The 19,763-nt window shown below is 36.1% G+C and overlaps 1 protein-coding gene across 3 annotated transcripts; it reads left to right on the top strand.

The window, feature by feature from the left end:
* The first annotated feature begins 14,047 nt into the window (after nucleotides 1-14,047).
* On the top strand, nucleotides 14,048-19,445 carry LOC131021662 (proline--tRNA ligase, cytoplasmic-like). 3 transcript variants are annotated; one of them, XM_057950914.1, is made up of 13 exons: nucleotides 14,048-14,245; nucleotides 14,486-14,594; nucleotides 14,671-14,756; nucleotides 15,087-15,179; nucleotides 15,310-15,426; nucleotides 15,692-15,879; nucleotides 16,175-16,241; nucleotides 16,881-17,003; nucleotides 17,113-17,265; nucleotides 18,191-18,475; nucleotides 18,646-18,864; nucleotides 18,943-19,036; nucleotides 19,138-19,445. In XM_057950914.1, exons 2-13 carry the CDS (start codon nucleotides 14,507-14,509, stop codon nucleotides 19,200-19,202), a joined length of 1,578 nt encoding a protein of 525 aa, XP_057806897.1. In that variant the 5' UTR covers nucleotides 14,048-14,245; nucleotides 14,486-14,506; the 3' UTR covers nucleotides 19,203-19,445. The 3 variants fall into 3 exon arrangements, with proteins under 3 accessions (XP_057806897.1, XP_057806905.1, XP_057806913.1); XM_057950922.1 differs by having other exon boundaries at nucleotides 14,088-14,245; nucleotides 14,486-14,564; XM_057950930.1 differs by lacking the exon at nucleotides 14,048-14,245 and having other exon boundaries at nucleotides 14,520-14,581.
* Nucleotides 19,446-19,763: the final 318 nt, after the last annotated feature.

Genomic DNA, 19,763 nt, shown 5'->3' with positions numbered 1-19,763 from the left:
TTTGTCCTCGAAAGATCATCCGCGAACTTTGTCGTTGTTCTTGTGACGGAGAGAAAAAGGCTTTTTCGTTGTGGAGGACTCTCTGCGCAAATACATTTATAATTTTCCTATGTCGACAGCTAGGTTCCGCTAGCGGTAAGTACAAGGTCGATCCCACGAGGAGTTGGTGTATTATTCTCTCTTGTCACAGTCACAATCAATCACTATGGTCAGAGTGATGGGGACAAAAGGCTATGCCCAGGAAGGAGAAACTGAAATAAAACAAAGAAAAACATCAAAAGCAAAGATAATCTGGTCTGGGCACAATCTCGTTAGGTTTGGACAAAGTCATCGCTCATAGGTTCAAGAAAATTCGTTGTGCCCATGTATCATTGGTTATGTGCCGTTGATCAGTAGATTGTGCCCCCATTGTCACGGTGTCACGTGGACAAGCCTACCCAGCCCTCATCAACGCCCTTCATGTTGGGTGAAGGTGTACTCCTCTCCTCCCTTTGCCCTGGTGAATTCCCCACATCAAGCTTGAGTTGTGTGGGTATGCCCAGAACGCATTAGCTTGGCGGACCCAAATGATCACAAGCATGTCCGAAGACATACTACCACCTCCCACGTTTGCCGCACTGCGTGGAACCGGATTTCTCCTAACTTGAGCCCACATACTGCTTGTAACTTGGTCGTTCCCAGAACAGTACCGACCTGATAAAGCGCTGGGTTTGCCCAAGTTGCATTTGAATCAGGCCAAATACTTCGGGAACACACATGCACAGCTGTTTTGCCCAGATACAACCTCACAATTTCATATGCTTATGCATAACTCGATTATACCCAAACCAGGAAGGAAAAATTAACTAGACATGATAAAGTAAATAAAGGCAAAGGAAAATATAGAAAATAACATACTTGAATAAATGAAAGAAGGTCAAAACGAAAAGCGATCTCTGCCCAAAACCAACTTTGGGCAGAGCAAATAAAAAATAAGGAAAATACAAACTAAACTAAGACATGGCTGAAGCCATGGCTATCCAAACTATTCTAGTGATTACATTGTGATGATTGTAAAGTGTACAAAAAGTAAAAAAATATTCAGCCTCGAAATTCATGTTCTGGGCGTAAAGGTGTGCATCCTTATATAGAGAATGGTAGTGGGCCTTGGGCCAGGTCCATGCAAGCTAGGGTTTCTGGGCGCAGCAGCTAGGGTTTCTGGGCACGGCGGCTATGGTTTCTGGGCGCAACCAAGATTGCTGAGATTTCTTTCCAAATGTGCTTAGCCCAATCAGATATGCATTTGATACTTTGGCAAGTAAATTACACGGATCTTCCTATATATGGTAAGTAGATATCCGCCTTCTTCTTTCCTTATGTTGATGGGTGCACCGCTTTGCCCTTGTACGCCAGGTTATGTCCAAAGTCATCATCATATTTCTGCTAAGTTTCTGCTCGATCTCTGACTTGGGCTTTGCCCTTGAACACCAGTTTTTTCCGTTTTGCCCTTGAATGCTAGATTTTTCCGCTTTGGCCTGGAACGCAACTGATCCTGCACGGTACTTGGTCTGGGCAAAAGAAGTACGATTGTTGTGCCCATGAATGATCTCAAGTCCTTGCCTCTTTTGCGGAATGCAGCCTGCTTTGCCCAAGATCCCGTCCACCTGTCCTTTTACCCAAAATGTGTCCTCCCAACACAAAAGACACAAAAAAAACACGATCTAGACCTAAACGACACACAAAAAAAGCACGAAAAATGGGCTCGTCATCCTGTCATAGTATTCAAAATGAATGAACCCAGGTTTGAGTTCTGGAAGAACTTAAACCTAGACTTGACTTTGTCCATCTCTATGAGACAAACCCCAATCCCCATGCTACCCTTGTGGAGATTTGATCCTCCGTGAAAGTGGTGATTATAGAGGACTGACTTTCTGGTGCTTTGATCCGATTCAAAGCTTGATTTTCGGGTCTCTGAAGCTTGATGAAGTGAAAGGCTTCGTGATTCTCTTCTCCTGCTGGTTCAAGAGGTGCACTGAAGAAGTATAATTTCAAAACATCATTTCTTTTGAAGGACTCGTTCATTGACCATGGGTCATAGACCGTTTCCTAGATCCATTTGGGTAGACCCTTGATTTCGTTGAACGCTAGTGCCATAGTAGGAACTGAAGCAGTGAGGCAAGTGCCTCAAATTCATACAATTCATTGACTTCCTGTGGATTAGCGTCGATGGTAATCCATACTCAGGGATATTTTTCCACGACATCAACCCGGCAATGTCCCCGGATTAATGCCTCTCATTGAGTTAAGTTTTTCCCATTTTGTTTGGTATACCTGCCAGATAGGAGATACTTCAATAATACTAGTATCGATCTTAGATTTGTCATCATAGGCTTAAGGTTGATCTCTTCCTCTTTTACCCCCGAGGTGCTGGGTTGATATGATAATTCAAGGTGTAACCCCTTAACATCATGTTTTCCTTGAGCTTCCGACTTAAGGGCTATAGTCTCAAGACTTGTGTTAAGGTACTTTCCTCCATGTATGGTAATGCCTTCTTTTATCAGAGGATTTCTGATAGCGCGAAAAAACGGCCCTTGAGTTACCTCATGAAGATTTTTCATCTTCACCATGCATGGCTTAAGTATGCCTGAAAGTTTTTATCGCATAGGTTCGTCTCTGGGATGAAAACCAACTTCTTGATGGTCCGCTTCTTTGGCCTAATTTATAAGATCGGGCCTTTTGTTTGGACCACATGGTTCTAGGCCTCCAAGAACCTCACTTCTCCCTTGGTTCTCTAGCATAAGGATGGAACATGTTCTTCTTTTTCCTCCTTTGATATTATATCTCCCCTTCAATCTCTGTTGGTAGGTCAATATTTTCATAATTTAAAGGAGTACCCTTGTTGATTCTTCTCAATTTCTGGAGATTCCTCATATTGACGCTTGTTGGCACCAATCTGATAGCTTTCTGTGGACATAGGACATCATTCTTGTTGTACTGTCAATAGGATATTCTCCGAGTGACTTGTACAGTTGTATTCGTTGATGAACATCTCCCTCCATGGACTTGAAAATTTCATAAATAAGAGTTCCATTGAGATCTTTGCATCAATAATTCCCATATGTGTATATAGGGCATATAGGTATAGGAATTCATTAGGAGTTTTTTGTTCCAATACCACCTGTTTCAAGCTATAGAATGTTTGAATGTATTTCTTCCGCTTCTCATCTCTCGAACCTTCAAAATATCCAACTCCAATAAAGTTTATTTGTTGGGTCTCAAGGTGCTACGGAACTGGTGTATGGAGGGGGAGGAAATACATTAGTAGCTTTTTAAATTTTTTGTTTTGTAAACTAAAAGCTGATAGCATTTTCTAACTAAAAACTGATATGCAGTGGAGTTGAAATAATATCAATTGAAAACAAAGGTCAATACTGCGACTGATGATGAATCATTTAAGATAACTTCAGTGAGTGAAACTGGTCAACTCACTTCAGTTCAGATAGGGTTCAGTCTTATCAGTTATAAAAAATAAGAGAAGTGTAAGTAATCCTACTGATTATCCTAAGATTTATCAATTGGACTGATTACACTTGAGCGGAAGTAAAATTAACTGAAAAAGCCTTTAGTGCGTCAAGTTGTTAGTTTTTAAAGTTTAATCCTTTAGATTATCAGTTTCAGTTGAAAATGGCTTGTGCACAAGTAACGAATTGAAAAACTAAAAGCAATACACAACAAATGATTTTTACATGGTTCGAAAATACGTTCCTACGTCCACGATCAGTTGATCAAGCTGACAATAACTAGCCTGTGCTTACGGGTGCACAGCAAACCTTAGATTGAAAAGAACACTTTTCAATACCAACTCTCTGCGTTGGATTTTCGCTCTTTAAAAAAGGGTTCGAAATACCAACTAGATTACTGAGAACATGCTCTCAGTAATTGAAACTTAGGCTAAGGATTTACAATGAGATTGCCTAAGAAAATAAGAGAATGTTTGTAATCAGTAAACTGATTTGAGCTTTAGGTATTCTCTTATTCGATTCAAACTTTTGAAAGTGGTGTAGAGGCTGAGTTGCAAGTTTGGCAGAGTTTCAGCTTGTGTGTTTGAATCGGTGAAGAATGAGGTTGAACCTTGAGCTCTATTTATAGGCAGCGTCTGGAGAACAGAACCATTGGCGGCGACCCTTATGCATTTTCTGCCGTTGTGAGACAAATTTGAATTCCTGCTTAGGTCCTCAGTCTTTGTATCTCCTTTAGCTGAAAGAGGTATGGTCTTTGCAGGACTAGGAGATGGTGTTACAGGGAGTGGCAATACGGAAAAAGAAACTCTGTACCTTGAAGGATGATTCGGCATTTAATGATCTATCTTTTGCATTAATTGCAGCTTGTACTGGAAATCAGTTGCTTGAACTCCATGTGGTTATGATAGAATTGACTGAAACATTCTAATTGTTGAGTATCAGTCTGTATAGGAACAATCAATTAGAGGAATCCATCTGATACTTAACTCCAGTTATAATAAATGCTTCAGCTGATGTGGAGTTCTCAAGTGTTTTCCAAACACTTAGACTTCAGTATACGTCCTTCAGTTGACTCAGCTATCAGTTGAGTTCTAAACATCAGTCTTCGCTTTAGTCTTCAATCTTCGTCTTCAGTCTAGCTACTAGAATGGACTAAAACACTTAAATCCAATAAAATCCTTGTCTAGAAAGAAACTTCTAAGAGTTTTGGTATCATCAAAACAAGGAGAACTGATATATCTTTTAATTCCCAACAGTATCTTTATAACTTTTGTTGCCCTTTCTAGAATCTCCAAAGAAGATTATTTGGCAAACAACGCGTTCTTCTCTTGGACAATGGTGTTTTTCCAGAACCTTTTTGTCATTCCAGCAAAACTTGCCTCGAAGACTTTGATAAATTCATTTTTTATCGTAGTCTATAGTCGCAACTACAATCTTCATTGTAGATGCCCATTTATCAATAAGCAACTCCCAATCTTTGAAACTTGCTTCATCGAGATTGGGAACTAACCTATATGGATAGATTGGTTCCAGTGTGATCTTCCTAATAGGTGTATCCTGCATCCTTGGTTTCGGCCTTCTTCTTTTTTTGAAGCAGCTTGTTGCTTCCTCATGCTCTAATGGACCATATATGCATGTTCTATTTGGCATAACCGGTAGATCCCCTTGTGGTGGGATTTTGACTTTGGGCTCAAAGCCTCCTTGATTCATCTTCAGACCTATCATGTTTAAGTTAGTAAATAATTCAACTAACTCTTATAGATCTTCCAATCCGATTCTATCCAGGTTATTCATGATCTTTCCTTTTCAAGAATCAAATTGTCTTCTCCTGTTGCAACTTCTTATTTGTTGCGTCAATCGGTATGGGATAGGTAGGGTCTTTAGACCACGTATTTTTTTGGATTTTTCAAGAACGTGGTTTTCGCCTATCTATCTCCTCCACTTTTTTCTTGATATCTCGCAAGAGGGTTATGATTTCCTCTTGCTTTCCTGATATCTTGCTTATCTCCCAAGTAGATCATATAGCTTATTGCCATAGTATTCTACCGCATAACTCTATGTTGACGGAAGAGTCCGACTTGATTATTTGGAAACCCAATAAGGCAACTACTATTTTGTTCTTCAGCTCCATCAGTTATGCGGTGGATGGATGTTGGCTTGAATTCATCTTATTGTCGACTGAAACTCGACAATCTCCAGGATGTATTTTTGACAGAACTCAATACTCGTGATGATTTCACGAATATTCTCCTCATTTCTTCTTGATGAACATGTCCCTCAAGGTATCACTTGCGCCAATAGAGATTGTCACGTAGACTATCTCTCTTTTCCTCCAAATTTTAGAGAATAACCTTGTATGTATTACATCTTGGACAATTGTTCGGATCCATGATTTTCCTTGGAGTCTCCTCCCTCATAGGATTAATTACTCAACAAACAAAATATAATATACTTTCTGAATAAAAACCCGCTCTGATACCATTTTTGAAGCGCAGATTAATGTATAAAATGAAGTAAAGAGAAATTCCTACGTCCATAACAATTTTGAGAGTGACAGTAGCAATTTTGGACATAGTAATATTAAGAGTGGAAATAACATAAGGGTAGGAATGACAATTTGGACGAAAAACATATAGTTTTATAAAGGTGGGCATTTTTCATGTCTACTTAAGAAAAGTGGGCATTTCTATGTATTCACCCAAATAAATATATGAGATAAATAAATCTTTAATCAATCATACTACTCTTTTTATACATGTCAATGGCATCATCCACTAGTATTGTACTCCCTTCGTCCACTAATTCATGACCTAGGGGAGGAAACACGGGTTTTAAGAAAAAGTGTATTGTTTATTAGTTGAGTGAAGAAAATGACCCACAAAGTGTATTGTTTATTAGTTGAGTGGAGGAAAAATGTATTGTTTATTGGGACCCACCAATTAAAAAATGTATAAATAACTACTAAAAATGGGCAGGACATGAATTGGTAGACGGACCAAAAAGGAAAGTAGGACATGAATTGGTGGACGGAGGAAGTAGATTAGAGCACCTGCACCCGTATCGGGCCTCTTATTTGCGCCTCAAGTCCTACTGCTTAGCGCTAGACAGCGATGTCGCGCCCCAAGGCTCGAGTGTCGGCTAGGACTGGGAATTTCGGGATCGGGTAATCGGGTACCCGATACCCGACCCGAAAAAATCGGGTATCGGGTACCCTATACCCGAAAAAATCGGGGTCGGGTATTTATTTAGGCTGTGAAAAAATTGGGTATCGGGTATACCCGAATTACCCGATTTTTTTATTAATAAATTTTAAACTATTTAATTCCCAAACTCCCACAGCCCGCCGGCCCTAATCAATTCATCCCAAATCAATTCATCCCTCGATTTCCTCCCAATTCCCAAATCAATTCATCCCTCCCAATCAATTCATCCCTCCCAATCTCGGCTCTCACTCCAGAGTCCAGCCCTGGCCGGCCGCCCCACTTGTCGTCGCCCCTCGCCAGCCCGGCGTCGGCGCCAGTCATCCCAGCGGCCCAGCCCGGCGTGGGAGGCGGCGCCCCTCGCCAGTCGTCCCAGCCTCCCCAGTCCCAAACTCCGACGAGGCCGCAACTCCCACCGGCCACCGCGACCCTCACCCGTGGCCCCAGTCAGTGGTCGCCCCGCCATTCGCCGCCGCAGCACCCGTGCAGGTGCAGCCCCCGAGCTCCGACGACAGCGTCGACAGGAGCGCTTTTTTTTTTTCATATACAGATTTCGAATTAATTTTCCAGATTTCCTTGTCATTGATGTCAATATGGTTAGAGAGACTTGTTAGAATTCATTGTCATTTCTTCTTCGATTACCAGATTTCCAGATTTCATTGTTATTGTGTAATTAGGGACAATTTTGACCGGGTAATTAGGGTACCCGAATACCCGACTCGGGTACCCGAGTCGGGTATTAGGGTACCCGATTTCTTTTTCGGGTTCGGGATCGGGTATAGGGTTTTGGTGATTTTCGGGTTCGGGTACCCAATTTTTTCGAGTAGGGTACCCGAACCCGACCCGATTCCCAGGCCTAGTGTCGGCCGTTGTCTCCGCATCGGATTCTATATGCCATTATTTTTTTTAATTTTATAATTTTAATTTTAATTAAATATAGTTTCACTTTTTATAGTGTATTACATATTGCAGAGAAATCTACACTCTTTGATGCGTGATTCAATACAAATCAAACTTAATATAGCTTCTCTTTTAGGTGTGATTCAATACAAATTCAAACTTAATGTAGTTTCTTCTTTTAGGGTGCGTTCTTTTTTGTTGTAAATTTATCATGAAAAAAAGAGTAAAAAAGATGGGAAAATATTGTCATCCCCATCTTTTTTTTATCTCACGTTCTTTAAGGTGAGAAATATAGTTTATCACATATTCCAAGGAAAATACTATCACATCAAGCCCCCATGTCATGAATTGAAGCGAAAAGATGAAAAATGAGCTGCCTAGATTTTTTTCCATCCTGCTTGGGGAAAAGTATCATTCCTACACAACATACGAAAATAGTGAAAATATATGGTTTCTACCATTTTTCATCAAATAGAACGTAGTCTTGTAGTGTACTACACATTGTAGAAAGATATATACTTTTTAATGTGGGATTCAATACAAAATCAACTTAATGAGGATTCTGTTTTTATAGTGCACTACACATTGCATATAGACATACATTTTTTAATGTGGGATTAAATACGAAAGCAAGTTAATGTAGTTTTTCTTGTTACAGTGCGCTACATATTCTAGAGAAACGTACACTTGTTGATGTGGAATTTAATACCAAATTAACTAGTCTTTAAAATTTAATATTTATTTTAATTTTAAAATGCATTTATTTTGTAAAAACTCGAAATAAAATCTTTAAAAAAACTATCTAGAAGCTCCCAACATAAAGAAGGAACTTTTGAGTGAGATAAATTATTTTAAAGCCCTTAAGGGAACTCTTGATATGTGGATGCTCTTAATTCTCGGTGCCATGAATATTTTGTGATAAGTAAAATCAAACAAGACAAAATTGGAGCAGACAATGACCTTATCATAATGGCCAAAAGTCCAATAATTAACAGAATGTGAAGTGGATCATATAAAAAGGAATCTCGAGGATAATTATATATCTATACTATATTAAAACAGCAGTTTTCAATTAGAAATTGATTTCAAATCAATTTCAAATTGATTTGAATGGCAATTTTGAAAATATATTCAACATGAAGGTTACAAATAAATTATATCCCACTCACCCCACTATCTCACTTACACATTAACTCATTCAAAAAATTCAAATAAATCCACTAATATATTATAAAAACTAACGAGCAATTCTTAAAACTAAATTTGAATGGCCTTTTATTTGATTATATATGTATATCCATATTAACAAATTATAAATTCAAATTGATACTCTAAATAATGCACATGCTATAGATAATCTATACTATATTAAAACAGCATTTTTCAATTAGAAATTGATTTCAAATCAATTTCAATGGCAATTTTGTGATTTCTTACAAAAATAATGACTTATTGTATATATTCAAAAATTAAGTAACTAACTCAATTAAAATTGCATAACCCATAATTAAAAAAAAATGCACACCCCACGTTTAAAAAGAAAAATTGCATAACCCACGTTTATAATTCCATAATGAATTATATGTGTATATATACACAATTTATAAGGCATTGGTTATAAATAATTTATAAATTTATATTTATATAATAATTTATAATATATTAAGAAGATAATTTTCAATTTCAAATTGATTTCAAAATTAATAAGTGGCAATTTTGTAGTTATAAAAAATTGAAGTTTTATTTGTACAATATAATTTTTTCTTTGTGTTCTTATTTTTTAATATTATTTCTTTCTAAAATTGTGAAATTAAAATTATTTATAAAATATATCAAATTAAATATCATGATAAGAGCATTAATTTGATATATTTTATGTAAATATTTGATTTAAAACGGAGAGTTATATTTATTTAAAGATTAATGATTTTTAAAAATTCTCTCTCATCTCTCCTCTTTTTTTGAATAAATCAATTTTTTTCTATTTTATTCTTTTTACTTATTATTTATGCCTTTTCACAATATCAATTTTTATTATTGTGAATTTTTCTTTATTTTTTTATTTTTTGAATATTCAACTCAAATATATTAAGTGAAAATTAATTTTTTTTCTTATATTTATAAATATGATAATTGAGCTGGTATCAATTTATATATATAAAAATATAAAAACGTTTTCCGTGCATTGCACGGGGTGCAAATGCTAGTTATTAATTAAATACCAACTTCAAACTCGCGGTATCTTATGCTTTTATTCTACCAATAAATTCACAATTATGCCTAAAATTATCAAAATTTATGTGGTTCCATTTTGGTTTGGATTGAGCCACAAATTTGAGGCATGTTCTACCGAGCAATCATGCATACGTTTTAGGGGGCAACCCAAACTAGCCATACTTTAGCTCGGAATTGGGCCATGATATTCTTAGTTCTGATTAATTTTCCGCATGGTCCACAATTTTGTCTTATTCCTATGGGCCCGGCCCAACAACGAGATTTGAGTTAATTTTACTTGATTCATATCCTGTTAAAAATGTGATATTGGATAAATCCTAAAAATAGAATAAAAAAATTGAATCATATTAGGGTATATCTTATCAATAATCAAAAGTAAAAATATTCTAAAAGTATTCATGGTACTAATTGTCTAACTATAATAGATATATCAAAGATGATATCAGTTGGAATATAGATTTTTTTTAATCCACAAAAATAATTCGAGCCAATATAATCAGGTCGAAATGACAATTTTGCTCAAAAACCAGATAGCTCTATCCAACTCTTTTTTGTAAATAAAATAACTTTTTAACCAAACCAAGCTAGTAAAATTGTTGCTCCAAAAAACGTAATACACCTAATTTTACTCATAGGCCAAGTGAACCCAAGTCTGATCCAACCAAATCTATCTATACTATATCAAAAAGGGAGTTTCTAATTCGAAATCAATTTTAAAATTGAGTGACAATTTTGTAAATATAATAAACTTGAATGTTTATGTTTAAACTATATATTTTTCCTTTTATTTTTACTTTCTTTAACTTCTTATTTGTTGTTACATTTCTTTCCAAAATTGTGAGATTCGATTAATTATAAAATATTTAATATGCATATCAAAGTAAAGATCACGATAAGAGCTTTAATATGATATATTTTATGAAAATATTTTATTTAAAATGTAAAAATTAAATTTGTTTAAATATTAGTAAAGTTTTATAAATTTCTCTCTCCTCTCTTATCTTTTTTGAATAAAAATATTTTTAATTCTTTTTAATTAGTATTTTATTTTTATTTTTTGTTTTTGTTTTTCATAATATCAAATTTTATAATTGTGAATTCTTTTTTATTTTTTCAATATTCAATTCAAATATATTCAATTAAAATTAATTTTTTATTATAATAATAATTGAATTAGTATTAATTTTATATAAATCTAAAAATTAAAAATGTTTTCCCGTGTATGGGAGGCAAATGCTAATATTTTTTAAAAACGCAATTTTTCTTTTTTCATTTTTGAGAAATTAAAAACGCAATTAACTAAACCGTGTAATCTTCAAATTAGTATTCATGAATTTACTTCGGTTCAAATCAATAATCTTTAAATTGCGGAGAATGCTCACTCTACCAATTAAATCACTTCGTTAATATTAGTATTTTTAACAACATTGGCTCAGTGGATTGGGTCCAACCCAACCAAACATATTTAATATACTATGTTCGTCCTATTTTAATAGATTTGTTTTTTTAGACGTTCCACTAATTAAATTAGACTTGTTTTTTATTTTAAGTTAAAAAAATATATTAATTGGTGTGGATTACATTATTTTTTAAAAAATAAATAAATTTTTTAATCTCTATGTTTAAAAGAATTGAAGCTATTAAAGTGGAAGGAGTAGATTAATGGACTAAACTACGTAATCTCCGAAATAGTACTCATCCATTTACTTTAGATTAAAATCCGCATTCTTCATTCTTCAAATTACGATTTACGAGATCATCTACTCTACTAATTAAATCACTTGATTAGCACCGACAAATAATAATAAAAAAAGATATCTTTTGTGTTTGCATGAATCGAAAAGAGTGAGCGCCAAATAAGAACATAAAGCTCGTTTTCAGACAGGATATGTGTGGCAACCTTGACGCGGTGACATGTGACACTCAAAGCTAACGTGTAGCGCTCGAATTGTTATCCCCTTATAGCCTCTCAATTTCTCCCCACTCCTTCCTTGAAAATTTCTAAAATTCACTTGCACCAAATTCGGAAGCTTCTCACTCCCCCCAAAATGGCAACTGATGAAGGCTTCACTCACGCAGAAGAGCTTCTCGCCGACGGAGAAATGGTCGGATCCGATCTGCTCCAACCCGACCCGGAACCGCTCAAGGTTCGTTCCTTTTAAAATTCTTTTAATTAGGTTGAAAATTAGTTTAATCTTTTGTTATGGTTGAAGGAAGAAGCGGAGGAGAGCGGAAAGGGCGGCGCCGGCGCCGGCGCGGATAAACTGAAAGTTACGCTTTTGATTTCGGGAGCGGTGGTGGCGGTTATTGGCGCTGTTTTCGCCATAGCGAAGAAGATGAAAGAGGCTACTAGTACTACACAGGCTTGAACGAATTGCTGCTTCCACTGCCGGGAATTGATTTTGATGTTTCTACTTAATTTGTGTTTTTGAATTGCTAATATACATTGATGATGATGCAGCTGTAATAAAAAACGTGGTCGCTTCGAATTTCGATTTGCAGAAAAATAAGTTGGCTTTAATTTTGTTGCAGCAGATGAAATTTTCAGAGGCTCGGATTTATGGTCTTATATAGTCGAGCAGTTGTTTCTCTTCGTTGCTTTTGTTTATGTTAGGGTTAATATCATGCGTCGATTTTATTATTATTGGAACAATGGAAGGTTTTGAAATTCAAATTTGATCCATGGTTTGTAAAGTCCTAAGTTACAGGGTGCCTTTTAAAAAAATAAAAATAAAATAAAATGAATCAATAATAGTTCATCATCATTTTCGTATGTGGCGACTTGAATCCTCATTTTATTGGGGTTGCTTCTAGGGACGGACCGATACGGTGTGTCGATTTTTTTTCGTCATATCATATACTGTATCATAAATTGCGGTATGAGAATTTTCATACCGTTGTCGTATCGAATCTTACGATATACCGAGATCGGCATACCAAAAATTTTGGTACAAACTTTTCTCATGTCGTATCGACTAGGAAGCACCGGTACGAATACGATACGAGACGAGTACGAAAATACATCAATATCTCAAAAATCACAATACGAATACGTTAAAAATACGTTTTAGTTTTTTTAATTTTTTTATAAATAATATTAGTATATATATATATATATATATATATATCATAGAAACTCATTCATAACCAAATAGAGCAAATAACTACTTAATTCTAATTAAACTCTCTGTCACCCAATAAATAATCTACACAAAATTAGCCTAATTAATCCATCTGTCACCCAGCCCAATATCAAACCCACCGCCAATATACCCCAATACCAATAAACAATCAATTATTTATTAACCCACTCACCCAACCTCACACAAATCAAAGATTCAATCCCCAAAAAATACCACGAATTGGATAATCTGAGCAATTCTAAACATACCACGAATTGGTCCTAGAGAAGCGGCGGCGCGGCGGTCCACAACAGTCGCTGTCACGACAGCAGTCCAGAAGGCGGCGGCGGCCGCGGTCCAGACCGGTGGCGGAGAACGGCGCTGCCTTGTCTTCTTGCGCAGGGTGGGTGAAGGAATTGGAGCGAGAGAAATGAGAGTGAGGGTGAAGGTTTACGTCTGTCTAATTCGTACGCAGGTTAGGGTTTTCTCTTTCTTTTTTTTTAAAAAAATATGGTCAAACGTATTTTTGGGTCAAAAAACGTCTCTAAAACGTGTATTAAATACGTATTTCCCAACCCTAAAAGTAAGTTAAACAAAAAAGACGAAAAAAAAACGTATTAAATACGTATTTTCGGCGTATTTTTTCGTATTGGTATTTTTAAGGTATTAATACTCGGACGCTTGGGTGAAAAACGTACTGGTGCTTCAGAGCGTATCGATAGTGCGGTATACCGTATCGAAAGTCGGTATACCATATCCAAAATTATTTATATATCATTTCATGCTTAAATTTATCAAAAAATATTACGATATAACGTGTATTTGTGCATACTGAAATTTTATTAAACAAATATAAATACCCTTCTAACAAGTTTATGTATATTGTGAATTGAGAAATGATTCATCACGTGATATAAAATTAAAAAAAAAAAAATTAATTTTTATAAATGTTCAAAATAATAAAAGAATAATAATTATTTTTTATGAAGGAAAGAAAATATTGCTTAAGTCACATTTAAATAAGAATGAAAATTTAAAATGCCTTAAAAAAATAAACACTATGGACTCAAAAATCAAAATGGTGCACAGCACGGGTTGCAAATTCGTAGTTGCTTCTGCGAGGTTAAAGTAGTAAATAGGTAGACAGAGCTAAATAAAAATAGGGGACACTTCTCTTTTGACTTTTGAAGAATAAGGATTGAAAGCCTAAACCTCTAATTCTCTCCATCGCCTCCTCCTCTTCACTGCTCGCGGCGGCGCTTCCGCCGTTGTTCAGAGAGCACGATTTGTACGTATTTTATCCAATCATATTTTGCCGATTTTATTTTATGTCTTCCTTTTTCTCTCGATTCATTTGCTGCTTTGTAGTTGCATTTTACGCGGCTTGGAATTTGACTTGTGCAATGCTTGCGTTTTTTTGATGGATTTCAATTGATGTTTCCACTTGACGTAGTGGATTCTGAATGGTGACACAATTAAACATATATTCCAAAAATTGAATTAGTTTCCGTTTGTATTGTATGATTAGGAGCTTTGAAGGTCTTTTGTCATGGCCGGTAAGGATGCGAAGAGTTCTAAAGAGGCGAAAGGTTCTAAAGAGGCGAAAGGTTCTAAAGACGCAAATGTCTCTGGCTCCAGTGTGTACTCTGTAGCTACTCTGTTCAAATGCGGTTTAATTTGGTTTTGTTCTGAAATTGTGAGTGATTTCTGCAGAGGGGAAGAAGAAGGAAGTGAAGAAAGAGACTGGATTGGGTCTCTCTTATAAGAAGGATGAGAACTTCGGAGAATGGTACTCTGAGGTACGAGCACACTCCGACATTTTAGATTAGCGTATTTGTGTTGATGTACTTTGGATTTGTGTTTATGCACTTTGGGATTTTGGATGTTGGTTCGAATATGAAACACCAAACGTTTGGTTCTCTTACATATGGGAAATAGTTTAATGGAGATGAAGGATAATTTTTGTGGCAGAAATTGTATGTTATATTTGATTATTTCTGTTATGATATTTGTGCACTAGTAGTGTGACATTTCTTGTACATATGATTTGGTCATTCATGTTCGTGTCACAGATTGGAGATTTGGACGCTAAAGTGATCTTCATTTCTGTTGCTTTGAGTTGTGTGCAGGTTGTTGTTAATGGGGAAATGATTGAATACTATGACATATCAGGCTGTTACATTCTGCGACCATGGGCAATGTCGATTTGGGAGATTATGCATGTAAGTCTTACAGGATATATCTTGAGTGATGGGTTTATTTAGTACCCTACCCGACTTGATATTCATTTAATTTTTCTCATGTTCAATATGACATCCTATATCTAATTTTCTTTCTAATATAACTCTGCAGAACTTCTTTGATGCTGAAATCAAGAAAATGAATATTAAGAACTGCTACTTCCCTCTGTTTGTTTCATCAACTGTCCTACAGAAGGAGAAGGACCATATAGAGGGGTTTGCTCCTGAGGTAAGATTACTTCGATTCTGGTTCTTCTGTTCTTCATGACACCGAACCTTTTTCTTGTATGTTGGTATGTTGAAAATGCATGCACTGCTCAGTTCAACGGGAACAATATCTATTTTGGCCCTATACCAATGACTAACAGACTGCTCATTCTTGTTTAGGTACTAAGCTTAGTTGTTTGCAACATAATTAATAAAATTTGTGCACGAGTTCTTTTGTGTTGTGGTTTCACCGTTTCAGTTATATCTAATGTTTTGATTGTTTGCAGGTTGCATGGGTTACTAAGTCAGGAGAGTCTGAGCTAGAAGTGCCCATTGCTATCCGTCCAACTAGTGAAACAGTCATGTACCCATATTTCTCCAAGTGGATTAGGGGGCACCGTGACTTACCTTTGAGACTTAACCAGTGGTGTAATGTTGTAAGATGGGAATTCAGCAATCCTACACCATTTATCCGGTGCTTAATCTTACACAATTAGATGCTTTATTTTTTTAACTTCTGTGATGGTCTAGTGGTATGCTAGCTCTACAAAGTGGTTTAGCTGGTTATTCAAATTTAAAACTCTACCTCTGTTGCTCACATTTTGGATTTTCACCTGTTTTCTATAAGCTGCTAATGATATGTAGGATACTGTTATTTTTGTATGAATTATCACAGCTCCTACCTTGTGATGGACAAAGAAAACATAGAATTTTGTTGAAAGTTTCCTTATTCATGATCAGAATATTTACGATAGCTTGTGATTTTGTAGGAGCCGCGAATTTCTTTGGCAGGAAGGACATACTGCTTTTGCAACAAAGGAGGAAGCAGATGCTGAGGTAATTTATGGCTTGATGGATGCTTTGTACCAAAAGTACTGATGAATGCAACAGGCACACCTTTGAGCAAGTACTTGGAAATAGTATACAGAATCCAGGGACCATATGAATCTATATTTTTATTAAGTGCGAGCTATGATGTCTTACTTATATTGCCTCTGGCATAATGTTTTAATAGGTTGTGGAAATACATTTCTCGTGTGACCGTGTCATCTAGTGCTATTTGTATGCTATGAAGTAAGGTGAATATAGTGATTCTTATTTGATCCATGAAGTCTCCCAGCCCATTGCTCTGTGATGTTTGTTCTAATAACTGATTCTTAAGCGTCGTGCACTTTCTGGTGTTTTAAGTTTTCTCTCTTGTGAATCACATGGGAGTCGGACAACATTTTCAATTATGGTGCAGATGGAAATAATGGGAACAAAGAGAGGATTCATGTTTCTTTTCACTCTAAATTATATCCCATTGGGATCTTTTCCATTACGCATACTTTATAGTTCATCTATACAAATTGAATAATGAGAAAGAGTTCTATATTCCTTTTTTACTTGATCTGTCTTCATTGAATTCTGCCTTTTGGGCAAAGAGATTTGGATTCTTGTCATGATATAGCTCTTCTTTGGTTGTCTATTGTTCAGGTGCTTGACATTTTGGAACTTTATAGACGTATATATGAAGAGTTCTTGGCTGTTCCAGTTATTAAGGGCAAGAAAAGTGAGCATGAGAAGTTTGCTGGTGGACTTTATACCACTACTGTTGAGGTCATTATAATGTTGTTATTGGATATTAGTCTTCCATAATATTCAGTTTCAAATTATCCTTGAAGGAGACTTACCTACTAATCTGAGTGGTGGCTTCCTTTCATGACAGGCATTTGTCCCAAATACTGGTCGTGGTGTGCAAGGGGCAACTTCACACTGTTTGGGTCAAAATTTTGCAAAAATGTTTGAGATTAATTTTGAGAATGAGAAAGGAGAAAGGGCTATGGTCTGGCAGAATTCCTGGGCTTACACTACGAGAACGGTATGATTTGTGGTTTTCTTATAATAGCAAGTGCTATACAGAGGTCTTTTGTGTTATCTATATCTTGGTCCAGCGTGCAACTTTCCGTTGTTATGTTCTTGTCATAGTGAGTTCTATGCACAAATACACAAGTCTAACGTCTTCTGTCTTGCCTCTTTGATATGGTTCATCATATGTTGCTATTTGCTAAAGCATATAAACAATAATGGTGACCTTTTGCCACTTGAGGCAACATTTCCTCTGGCATGTGTACAGGAACAATTGTAGAAATTGCTCTCCATTTTGCTTCTGCATGTATTTTCTCCTAAAGAGCTTATATAGAATTTAAGTCTGAAACTGAGACTCTATGTTATTTACATATATATTACTCCCCTAGTCCCCCGTCCACGAAACATCTTCCTATTCCATTTTTGGAAATAACCCCACTAATTATCACCCTTACAATTCCCACTATTTACACATATTGCCACTAATGGACCCACCATATTTAGAAATAACTCCATTAACTATCACCACTTTGTCTAATTTGTGGGACTCCTTCTCCACTCACCAAATACACAACTTGATTTTCTTAAAACTCGTGTCCACCCTCCTTAGGGAGATGTTTTGTGGATGGAGGGAGTAATATTCTTTAGGGGGAGGGGGGAGAGATTAGAATACTATTCATTTGATTGTGAATAAAATGCATTGTCATTTATGTTATCATAAAGTCCTCAAGAAAGTACTATCTGACATGAAAAATAAGAGTTTGACAATGAAATATGGGGTGGAGGAAATTTTAGATTTGAGTTTTGAGTTTCTACACTTTGTATTCTTAAACTGATTTTTTGCATATTCAAGTTTCTTACTGCATACTTGATTTGGGTTTTCATTGCCATTTTCTTGTCCCTTACACCCATTTCTTTGTGATGAATTTATGGCACAGATAGGGGTGATGATAATGGTTCACGGGGATGATAAAGGCTTGGTACTGCCTCCTAAAGTAGCATCTCTCCAAGTAATTGTAGTCCCTGTGCCCTACAAGGATGCAGACACTCAGGGGATCTTTGATGCATGTGCATCCACTGTAAAATCCTTGAATGAAGCAGGAATTCGCGCTGAGGCTGATTACAGAGATAATTATTCACCTGGATGGAAGTATTCTCATTGGGAAATGAAAGGTGTTCCTCTAAGAATCGAAATAGGACCAAAGGACTTAGCAAACAATCAGGTATGAAAAGACCACATCTTACTCTCGTTTTGTGTCTGTATTGTTGCTTTATCCCAGCTGCTAGCCTCCTAATCATTCAGGCTAAATATAAGCCAGACACCACTGTTGACTGCTGTTTGTAATCCACCTTCATTTATTCATTCCTACTTGTGGATTTCTCATTTTGCCAGGTCCGTGCTGTCCGACGTGATAATTCATCTAAAAATGATATTCCCATGGCTGATTTGGTCGAGCAAGTTAGAGTGATGCTCGATAATATCCAACAAAGTCTCTTTGATGCTGCTAAGCAAAAACGAGATACCTGCATCCACACTGTATATACCTGGGAAGAATTTGCGGAAGCACTTTCCCAGAAAAAGATGATTCTGGCCCCATGGTGCGATGAGGAGGTATGTTACTTTACTTTCAACGGCCCAATACAGTTACTACTTCCATACGATATTCGTTAACTGTTGTTCTCGCCTCAGGAGGTGGAGAAGGATGTGAAGACGCGCACCAAGGGAGAAATGGGTGCGGCCAAGTCTCTATGTTCTCCATTCGAACAGCCTGCACTCCCTGAAGGTACTATCTCATACAATTCTCATAAGATAAAGTGCTATTATTCTCATACATAGTCAGCACATTCAAACTTGTTCTTATAATATTGTATTATGCTTATGCAGGTACCTTGTGCTTCGCATCCGGTAAGCATGCTAAAAAGTGGACCTACTGGGGAAGAAGTTACTGATTCCATCTATAATGTATCTCATCTTCAAACTGGCTGTCATTGTCAACAATGATAAGGCAATTTGGCTTTTAGGTGACTTGGAACACTTTCGAATATAGCATGTAGTTTTTGTTTGTTTTTTATATTTATTTTTGTTTCCGGATCTTTTTGCTGAAAAAAGATGCTTTGAGAAAACTTGGCTCATTGTATGGATTGATTAAATTCTAGATTTTAATTATTTTTGGTGATATTTTACTGTTTCAATGTTTGCTCATGTTTGGTTTTTTCGCCTTTATCTATGAAGATTTGCTTAAAGTCGTTTGAACATTTTTTTTCTTAGATTGTCATCTAGTAAATCTCTACTGTATTAGTAAAAAGTTTCATATTTCATGAAAAAAGGCGTTGCGGGCAAAATTGCCCATATTTATAACTTCTAATTTAGAATGTCCATCTTTATAGAAAAGAGTTGGTCTTTTGTACAATCGGGTCGAGCTGGGCGCAATATTTAAAAATGATTATTGTTATAATGAAAAGTAATAATCAACCTGAAAAAAATGTAATGTTTCAAAAACTAATTTTTTT

The sequence above is a fragment of the Salvia miltiorrhiza genome, chromosome 1 (assembly GCF_028751815.1).
Source record: "Salvia miltiorrhiza cultivar Shanhuang (shh) chromosome 1, IMPLAD_Smil_shh, whole genome shotgun sequence".
NCBI classification, from domain to species: Eukaryota; Viridiplantae; Streptophyta; class Magnoliopsida; order Lamiales; family Lamiaceae; genus Salvia; species Salvia miltiorrhiza.
The sequence above is the reverse complement of the archived record's forward strand: the minus strand, read 5'-3'. Positions and strand labels throughout refer to the sequence as shown.

Bases quoted from the DNA above. Each gene is read 5' to 3' on its own strand.
- LOC131021662 (XM_057950914.1), top strand. From the start codon at position 14,507: ATGGCCGGTAAGGATGCGAAGAGTTCTAAAGAGGCGAAAGGTTCTAAA. The intron at 14,595-14,670 runs GTGTGTACTCTG...TGATTTCTGCAG, and splicing joins CGCAAATGTCTCTGGCTCCA to AGGGGAAGAAGAAGGAAGTG. The intron at 15,180-15,309 runs GTAAGTCTTACA...ATAACTCTGCAG, and splicing joins CGATTTGGGAGATTATGCAT to AACTTCTTTGATGCTGAAAT.